Genomic DNA, 10,000 nt, shown 5'->3' with positions numbered 1-10,000 from the left:
CACTCTGAATTTTTCTCTACCTGTGTCAGCACTAAAATAAATAACAGTACTTACAAATTTTACTGATTCTCAGTTGTCTTTCAGAAATGGAAGTATGAATATTGAAAGTATTTAAAACAAAGTTTGCCATATGAAGCAAAATTAAATTTACAGTCATTCAAATAGACTCCTCACTAAGTTTGTTATAAATCAAGAGACAGCCTTTTTACATTAAATTAACCATACACTGACAAAACATACTTACCGAAGCCGCTGTCCACATCGGTCCCAATGCTTTTTGCGTCATCATACAATGCTACGTCCGCCTCGGTCACGGTTACAAACTCTTCACTTTCCCTCCCAGAACCCGGGACTGAGCAAGGGCCATCCTCATCCACATCTGAAGAATCACAGGTTGAAGGTTTCCCAAACACCTGAGGGGCCACGACCCTGCGAGTAGGACTTGCGATATTTTCAGGTTTATGATGGACCTTCTCCACACCATTTCCTACCCTTGGTTTAATGTGCAATATAGGTTGCACTTGTTTCACAGTAGTCTCCCCTGACTTCTGCTCCGGAGAACTACTTTTGTTCTGGTTTGGAATAACTTGTTTTAGGTCTGTATTTTCGCCTTCATTCACCGAACTATTCCTGTCACTTTGATAAGGCGTTTTGACCTCTGTACTCTCATATGGTGACTTCAGCTCAGTATCATCCGACGGTTCCATGCTCGATTTACTCACAGACGGCATGGGAGATACAGTGGCCACCACCGGTTTAGGTTTCTGCTCGAAAGGTCGGATTGGCTTTGATACCAACTTAGTGGAACTATAATCATTTGGTGGGGGTTTTGTGATCACCGAATGACTGCCACCATCACCAGAGCCCTCACTTATCGGTTTAGAATCTATCTTCTTTTCACTTGTATCCCCTGTCCTGAGTGATGGAGGATTTTTCTGAAGTTTGTTTGTGATACGTGGAGTGTCTTCTGGTGGTTTTTGCAGATCTATCTTTGCTGAATTTACGACTTGAGCTTCTGGAGTTGGCAGACTGCTGTATGATTGAGTACTTTCGTCCGACAGAGATTCAGTCTGTGAACTCCTTCCACCGTCCACTGAATATGCTCCTGACCTTGAACATAACAAACTCTTTCATTGATTAATTGGCTTATCAGGGCTGGAAATAATTGATGACCCGATGGTCTGGGACCAGTAAATTATGGATTTGGGCTAGTGCTTTGTAAAGAGCATGTGCCCTTGAGGCTAAGTTAATTTAAATACTTTAAAAAAAATTCTCAATGATCGGCTTGTTAATATCATACACGTGTTGAGGTTTTTATCATATGAAATATAATTTCACTTTTGTTAAATGGTACTACTATAAAGAAACACAACGTAGATAAATTCACGAATGTTTCTAAGAATGAGATGTCTTAAGCGGAGTGTGTATACACACAACACACAATGTCCAATCCTCAGACAAACCCTCCACACTTCACACAAAGGTACAAGCCACAGGAAGAGTACCGAGTGATTATATCTAAAAACGTACATCTTTAGCTACAAGTTTCTTAGAATGAGCCATCTAATTTGCAACGCTTTCATAATCCTGTGACACTACACTTCCAAAAATGAGGATGATGCCAACTAGTTTAAGTGAAAAACATGGATAAGAAAAGTTAGATTGTAATGTTTTTTAAAACCCGCTGTTGATGCTAGTTTGAATAAACACGATATTGGGCCTAATCATGAAAATGTTTCATTACTATTAAATAAGTTGGGCCAATCGTTTTCTTATCCACTGATCCAAAGGGACAGTAAAAGTTATTAAGTGACCAGTAAAAATTTATTAAAATAAATTGATAGCCTAAGTGACCAGAGAATAAAAGTAATTATTTCTAGCCCTGGGCTTCAGAGTCACATCAGCTGTCTTAATTCAACAAAAGCAACACCAATGATATAAAAATACCCATAATTTACAATTAACTTAAACATCAATAAACTTGATATCTATTTCACATTTTCATGGTTTGTTTTTCATTTCAAAAATTTCAAAAGACCCCACCCTGACACCAAAAATCCCTATCCCCTGGGATCATGAAATGTACAATTTAGGTAAATGGCTATCTGCTCATTCTAAATATCCATTTAGTTTCGATTTAGTATCAATAGGATACATCTACATCACTATCATTTAGTTTTTCTTACACATGTGCGGTTAAAGGGTAGACGAATTTTGAAAATTGGTCATGTTGGTAAATGTTTGGCAGTTTTTGCCCCATCCCCAAGGCCCCAGGGGTGCAAGAGTCCTAAAATTTACAATTTACGTCCCTCTTGTTCCAAAGATGTTTCATACAAAATCTGAAAACAATTGGAATGATAGTTATCAAAAAATTAAAAATGTTCAGTTGTTAATGCACGAGACATGACGCATGTCATACAACGACAGACACAAAAACCAATTGCAATAGGTCACCTGAGTTTCTCTGGTGACCTAAAAATAGGAGAAATCAAAATTGTTATATCTTCAATACCCATACAGAAATTCTGTAAAATAAAAAGATCCTTACTTGAAAACTGGGGAAAATTTAGACGGACAAATCATATATACTCGCAATATTTCCTTAAAACAGGTTCAACAACCTGTAATTTTCTCAAAAATTGAAGTAAATCATAATCCTTGCCACATGTACATCTTCAACACCCATACAAATATTCTGCAAAATCAGAAAGTCCTCACTTGAAAACTGTGGGAGAGTTAGATGGACAAATCAAATAATGTACCTTCCCTGTAACATGAATTTTCAAAGGGGCAAAACTCCTGCAAGAGAGGTCAAATGGATCAAAATTGCAATATGATCTACAGTGACCCACAAAGAAGCTACATAGCAAGTTTCAGCTTGATATGTGACAGAGAAATGAAATTACAAACAAGCCGATATATGGACTGCATTTCTAGTTCACCATGACGATGCAAGAGATAAGACCTTGACAGAGTTGTTGCTAGATGGTAGGGGTCTAATATTATATAAAATCGAACTTTTCATCGAAAATTGCAAACGATGCAGCTGGTAAAAAAAAAACAAAGATGGTGCTGCAAATAGTTTGTTTACAGAAAGACAATTTAATTTCATTATATATATGTCAAATACGTTATTACAATCATAAAACGATGTTCTATAATTAGTAATCTTTCATAATTTCTTTCTTTTTTATTTTACCTTAAACTGTTGTCTGGCCTCTTTTCCTCCTCGTTTATGACCTCACCACCTTCAGATGTTGTTACGATAGTGGCGTTCTCACCAATGGCAACATTTTCAGACCCGACGATGTTGAAGTTCTTCACGACTTGTCCAGGGCCCTCTGGGTAATGGTGGTAGTGATGGACATGAACTTTTGTTAAGCCATCTTCGTCTATTTGTACCTTCTCAGAGTGCCCCCCACTGGAGTAGTCCACATCTAATAAAGCACTATCATCAAGTCCTTTCCCATCACACTTAGCTGGGTTCAAATCATGCATGACCGGTACCTTTCCAAATGACACATATTTTTCTTTCTCATGGAAAGACATGTGGCGATCTGTTAACATAGCCTCATATTTAACTTCTGAGCCAAAATCCTCTATCCTCGATTCCACTGGAGATTTTTTGTGTACAGGATATTTTTGATATTCTTGTAGTCTCTTATTCTGCTTCTCTATCACCATGGAATCAGACATCCTCTCCTTCTGCCCAGAAACCGCATATTCTGTTGATGGCCGCATATTTTCTTTCATTCCTCTACTCTCTAGTTCCTGCTGCAGGAACCTGTGTTTTTCCTCCTCGTACCGTTTTAAGTCCTCCTCCGTTTTTCTCCTCACAACGTCTTCATTTCTTAATTGACATGCATGCTTGTATTGCTTCCTAAAATGCTCCTGGTTTTTCTGAAGTCTCACCATGACTTTGTCCCCAATTAAACGTCGTAGACCTCTGCGATAAAAATCATCATTGTTGTAAAAGTTCACACCTTTCAAAGCATTCAGCCCCATGGGGATCTTGAAGTCTGCTTTTGCCCGGGCCACGGTGTAGACAGGCACCACGCACCACTTCTTCTCTGGGTTGTAGATAGACTCCATTAAGCACTCCTCGCTAGAGAGAGTAGACCATTCACACTGACAAAATCTCTTGGTTAGATAAATAAATGCAAATGTACACCTCTGGAAACCATAATCCAAACTCTTTAATTTGCTTCCAGCCAGTGATACCATCTCCTGATCATCATATAACACTGCCGTCACTCGTCGACCTCCGTCTAGCTCAATGTCGTTCTGTAGATGATCTCTGTATTGTTCAGCAAGCTCTCGATCTTCCTCTGCATACAGAATCATCACATCATAATACCCTATCTTGACATCTGAAGGCAATCTATCATAGTACTGTCGTATCATATCCTTCATTTCCTCTGGGTTTGAATCATCAAATGAGCTAGATAGCCCAGGTATAAGTCTGTGGGTGCCTGAAATTAGATAAGAACAAATCCATATACAAGTTTATGGTTTTCAGCTCTTCTCTGACATTGGGACATTGAGTGGTTCTCTACACAATGCATTGGGACATTGAGTGGTTCTCTACACAATGCATTGGGACATTGGGTGGTTCTCTACACAATGCATTGGGACACTGAGTGGTTCTCTACACAATGCATTGGGACATTGAGTGGTTCTCTACACGATGCATTGGGACACTGGGTGGTTCTCTACACAATGCATTGGGACACTGAGTGGTTCTCTACACGATGCATTGGGACACTGAGTGGTTCTCTATACAATGCATTGGGACACTGAGTGGTTCTCTACACAATGCATTGGGACACTGGGTGGTTCTCTACACAATGCATTGGGACATTGAGTGGTTCTCTACACAATGCATTGGGACACTGAGTGGTTCTCTACACAATGCATTGGGACACTGAGTGGTTCTCTACACGATGCATTGGGACACTGAGTGGTTCTCTACACGATGCATTGGGACACTGAGTGGTTCTCTATACAATGCATTGGGACACTGAGTGGTTCTCTACACAATGCATTGGGACACTGGGTGGTTCTCTACACAATTCATTGGGACATTGAGTGGTTCTCTTGCAAAATTTATAAATGTGAAGAGATTGTACAAACTGAGAGTTGGTTAAGCACAATACTGATTTAAGGATGTACTCTACATCGTCATAATGGCTGACTTCCTTTTAAAACATGGATGAAAATATAAATATCAAGCAATATTTGTCTATTCATTTAAAAAATTCTCACCTAGCTAAGTAGCTCAGTAGGTTAGCACCCCGACTGCTGAACTGTAGATTGCGTGTTCCGAGTCCAGCAGGGGTTTTAAATTTTTCTAATATTGCTTTCAACTAAAACTGCATTTTTTGACTAAATAAAGTAAATTTGAAAGTTTTCAATTTCAAATTATTGTTGAACATATCCTCCACTTTTCATTCGTATCAAATTTCTCTGGTGTAGCATATTTCCTTAAACCTCAAACTGAGCAACTGTCTAACATGGCAAAGTACATAAGCCAAATTTAATGAAGCTGGGTTTTCAGTCTGAACTGAGCTTTAATAAATGTTTGAAGTAATGACACGTATCATAAGTATAGAAGTAATACACAACTAAGAATAATCTAATATTAAAATTTTTATTTTAGACTACAGCGATATTAGATCTAAATCTAATGCTGAACAAGATGTGTTTGTGAAACACAAATGCCCCCGATAATGGCCAATTCCGAAGATGGCCAAGGTCAAAAGGACAAATATCTTGGTACCAGTAGAAAGATCTTGTCACAAGAAATGCTCATGTACAATATGAAAGCTCTAATATTTACCATTTAGAAGTTATGACCTATGTAAAAAAAAAAATTAAAAGTAGGTCAAATGCCAAGGTCAAAAGGTTTAGTACCAACAGAAAGGTCTTGTCACAAGGTATACTCATGTGAAATATCAAAGCTCTATCACTTACTGTTCAAAAGTTATAAACAAGGTTAAAATTTTCAAAAAAGTAGATTAAACTCCAAGGTCAAGGTCACAGGGTCAATAATGTTGGTAAACCTTTTGACCTTGACAATTTACCTACTAGTTCCATGTCTCAACTACTTGTATCATAAAACTGAAATACACATATAGGAAAATAAAAATAGAAGTTACATTGAATGAAACAGAGACTGTAATATCATGCAGATTTAGAACTTTTTGATTAATCAATCCTTCCACAAAATATAATCCCTGCCAAACCCTTTCAAAATTTGAATTGGCACAAAAATTTTCAACTGGATAGGTTCAGTAATAGATGTGTAATATGTTTGCACTAATGAGATCAGTATTGAACCAGTAAATATTTAGTTGCATCCTGCGCAGTTGTGCTTAAAAGCTCAGGGGCTAACTTCCTCAAGTCTGAGATTTTACTCAAATTTTGACTGATCAAATAAAAGAATTTAACTCTAACTCAAGTTTGAGATTTTTTCGAGAAATCCAAGCCTGGTGTTAGCAGTGAAAGTTGCGGGTCTTTCAGATATGACCTTAATATTGCAGTTCCATGTCAAGATAGGCCATGGCATGATAAAGATCTCTCTCACTGCTGTGACAATGACATGATAAAGATCTCTCTCTGCTCTGAATTATTGAGTGCCATGCATTGATCAAAATTTGTGGCACTTCATCTAAAGCTGGTGATATCTTTCCATGAGTGAAAAGTTCTCAAATGGGACATAAAATAGTATATGAAAAGTAACTTTTCATCCAATCACCCACTCACTCAGATCACTACACTTTGTATACATATTAAACATCATCATTTTTCCTACCTTGCCAAGAATGTAATGAGTAGCTCGGTTCAGCGTCCACCGACACGTGAGATGTAAGTCGCTGAGTTTGTCTACTTTTTCCAGCCATGGCTGATCTGTTCTGCCTAAGATACACTGCACTACAATAACAAAAAAAAGATTTACAAAATGTGTGCATATTTAATTCCTTTGTATCATGAAGGAAGACACCAAAGCTGTTTGAATCCAACAATGCTGCTCCAAGAAAGATCTCTACAGACAATTGTATTACGTGACATCTTGTTGTGAACCGTGTAAAGGATCCCTATGATTTACCAGGATTTAGAGTGTTCACCATTTAGCCTTCTGAATTCTGTTCATTATAGAGGGGGGCCTTCTGCATTCTGTTCATTTAGTGGGGGCCTTCTGCATTCTGTTCATTTAGAGGGGGGGGGGGGAGGGGGGCTTCCTGCATTCTGTTCATTATAGGGGGGGGGGGGGGCTTCTGCATTCTGTTCATTTAGAGGGGGCCTTCTGCATTCTGTTCATTTAGAGGGGGGCCTTCTGCATTCTGTACATGGTGACAAGAAGCACAAACTTGGATTTTGTCATAAACTTCTACAATGATGACTTAAACTGGTATTGCTCATTCATTACAACTGAGGGCACATAAAGGTACAATGTACATCATCTAGGGGTGAATCAATATATCGATATATCGAAATGTACCGGTATACGCCTGTCCAGCGATATACGATACGGTGTTTCAACGATACGATACGATATAATGTCGGGTTAAAAATAGCCCTTTTAATAGTCGGGATCGAAGTTCATAATTTAAAAATGGCTTCTAACAGGAACATGAATCCTCAGACTTTAATACCCGCTTTTACATTGTGACACATCGGAGATTCCTTGGACTTTAATCCCGCTTTTACATTGTGACACATCGGAGATTCCTCAGACTTTAATCCCCGCTTTTACATTGTGACACATCGGAGATTCCTCAGACTTTAATCCCTGCTTTTACACTGTGACACATCGGAGATTCCTCAGACTTTAATCCCCGCTTTTACATTGTACCACATCGGAGATTCCTCAGAATTTAATCCCTGCTTTTACATTGTGACACATCGGATATTTCTAAGACTTTAATCCCTGCTTTTACATTGTGACACATCGGAGATTCCTCAGACTTTAATCTTCGCTTTTACATTGTGACACATCAGAGATGCCTCAGATTTTAATCCTCGCTTTTACATTGTGACATTGGAGTTTCCTCAGACTTTAATTGTCATTGTTTGTTTTGTTATGAAATAAAATATATTAAACCACTTCATTTTTTTTAATTTTTGATATTTTACTTCAGAAAATGCTTAACTACATTGAAAATCCAATATATCGGATATCGCATCAGAAAATATTGTATCGTATCGTATCGGTAAATCTTGAGCAATACACACCCCTAACATGATCCATCACCAATGTTCATATTGGATTTGGTAAAGTCAGTGTGGCAAATGTCTCTCATTCCCAGATTACATTTCTGTGAGATTGTACACCCTCCTCAGACTTATGTTTGTTCTGTGAGATTGTACACCCTCCTCAGACCTATGTTTGTTCTGTGAGATTGTACACCCTCCTCAGACTTATGTCTGTTCTGTGAGATTGTACAACTTCCTCAGACCTATGTCTGTGAGATTGTACACCCTCCTTAGACCTATTTCTGTTCTGTGAGATTGTACACCTTCTTCAGACCTATGTCTGTTCTGTGAGATTGTACACCTTCCTCAGACCTATGTCTGTTCTGTGAGACTGTACACCTTCTTCAGACCTATGTCTGTGAGATTGTAAACCCTCCTCAGACCTATGTTTGTTCTGTGAGATTGTACACCCTCCTCAGACCTATGTCTGTTCTGTGAGATTGTAAACCCTCCTCAGACCTATTCAAGTGATGTCAGCCAACAGTGCTGTCACAGTTAACCAAAACGTCAGTTAACCGCAGTAAAAAGAAGAGGTCCATGGGCCACATCGCTCATCTGAGTCACCTTGGCCCATATCTGAAGACTTTCCATATATATTTGCATGTAAAACCTTAGTCCCTATTATGGCCCAAACTACCCTTTGCAAACTTGAATCTACACTATGTCAGAAAGCTTTCATGTAAATGTCAACTTCTTTGGCCCAATGGTTCTTGAGAAGAAGATTTTTAAAGCTTTTTCCTATATTTGTATGTAAAACTTTTACCCCCCCCCCCCACTTGTGGCCCCATCCTACCCACCCCCCCCCCCCCACCCCCCCGGGGGCCATAATTTGAACAAACTTGAATCTGCACTATGTCAGAAAGTTTTTCTTGTAAATATCAGCTTTTCTGACTCAGTGGTTATTGAGAAAAAGATTTTAAATATATATTTGTATGTAAAACTTTGATCCCCCCTTGTGGCCCATCCTACCCCCAGGGGCCATGATTTGAACAAACTTGAATCTGCACTGTGTCAGAAAATTTTCATGTAAAAATCAGCTTTTCTGGCTCAGTGGTTCTTGAGAAAAAGATTTTAACTATATATTTGTATGTAAAACTTTGATCCCCCTTGTGGCCCCGGGCATCCAACCCCCGGAGCCCATGATTTGAACAAACTTGAATCTGCATTATGTCAGGAAGCTTTCATGTAAATCTCAGCTTTTCTGGCTTAGTGGTTCTTGAGAAGAAGATTTTTCCTATATATTTGTATGTAAAACTTTGATCCCCTATTGTGGCCCCATCCAACCCCCGGGGCCCATGATTTGAACAAACTTGAATCTGCATTATGTCAGGAAGCTTTCATGTAAATCTCAGCTTTTCTGGCTTAGTGGTTCTTGAGAAGAAGATTTTTCCCTATATATTTGTATGTAAAACTTTGATCCCCCCTTGTGGCCCCATCCTACCCCCGGGGGCCATGATTTGAACAAACTTGAATCTGCACTATGTCAGAAAGTTTTCATGTAAAAATCAGCTCTTCTGGCTCAGTGGTTCTTGAGAAGAAGATTTTTAAAGATTTTTCCTATATATTTGTATGTAAAACTTTGATCCCCTATTGTGGCCCCATCCAACCCCCGGGGCCCATGATTTGAACAAACTTGAATCTGCATTATGTCAGGAAGCTTTCATGTAAATCTCAGCTTTTCTGGCTTAGTGGTTCTTGAGAAGAAGATTTTTCCCTATATATTTGTATGTAAAACTTTGATCCC

At 38.7% G+C, this 10,000-nt stretch overlaps 1 protein-coding gene across 5 annotated transcripts in view; it reads right to left on the bottom strand.

The window, feature by feature from the left end:
• LOC125650085 (uncharacterized) overlaps positions 1 to 10,000 on the bottom strand; it is a 33,264-nt gene that overhangs the window by 9,441 nt on the left and 13,823 nt on the right. For all 5 annotated transcript variants that reach the window (XR_008803324.1, XM_048878041.2, XM_048878042.2 and 2 more), the window contains 4 exons: positions 6,815 to 6,933; positions 3,200 to 4,472; positions 245 to 1,110; positions 1 to 31 (listed from right to left, as the gene is read on the bottom strand). The exon at positions 1 to 31 is cut by the window's left edge and continues 74 nt beyond it. Coding sequence is in view for 4 of the 5 variants with exons in the window: in XM_048878041.2 (XP_048733998.2) it covers positions 1 to 31; positions 245 to 1,110; positions 3,200 to 4,472; positions 6,815 to 6,902 (2,258 nt within the window). In the remaining variant the exon portion in view is untranslated. The remainder of the gene's footprint in view (positions 32 to 244; positions 1,111 to 3,199; positions 4,473 to 6,814; positions 6,934 to 10,000) is intronic.

The sequence above is a fragment of the Ostrea edulis genome, chromosome 5, assembly GCF_947568905.1.
Source record: "Ostrea edulis chromosome 5, xbOstEdul1.1, whole genome shotgun sequence".
Lineage (NCBI taxonomy): Eukaryota > Metazoa > Mollusca > Bivalvia > Ostreida > Ostreidae > Ostrea > Ostrea edulis.
Note: the sequence above shows the minus strand (reverse complement) of the source record. Positions and strands in the feature narration are given on the sequence as shown.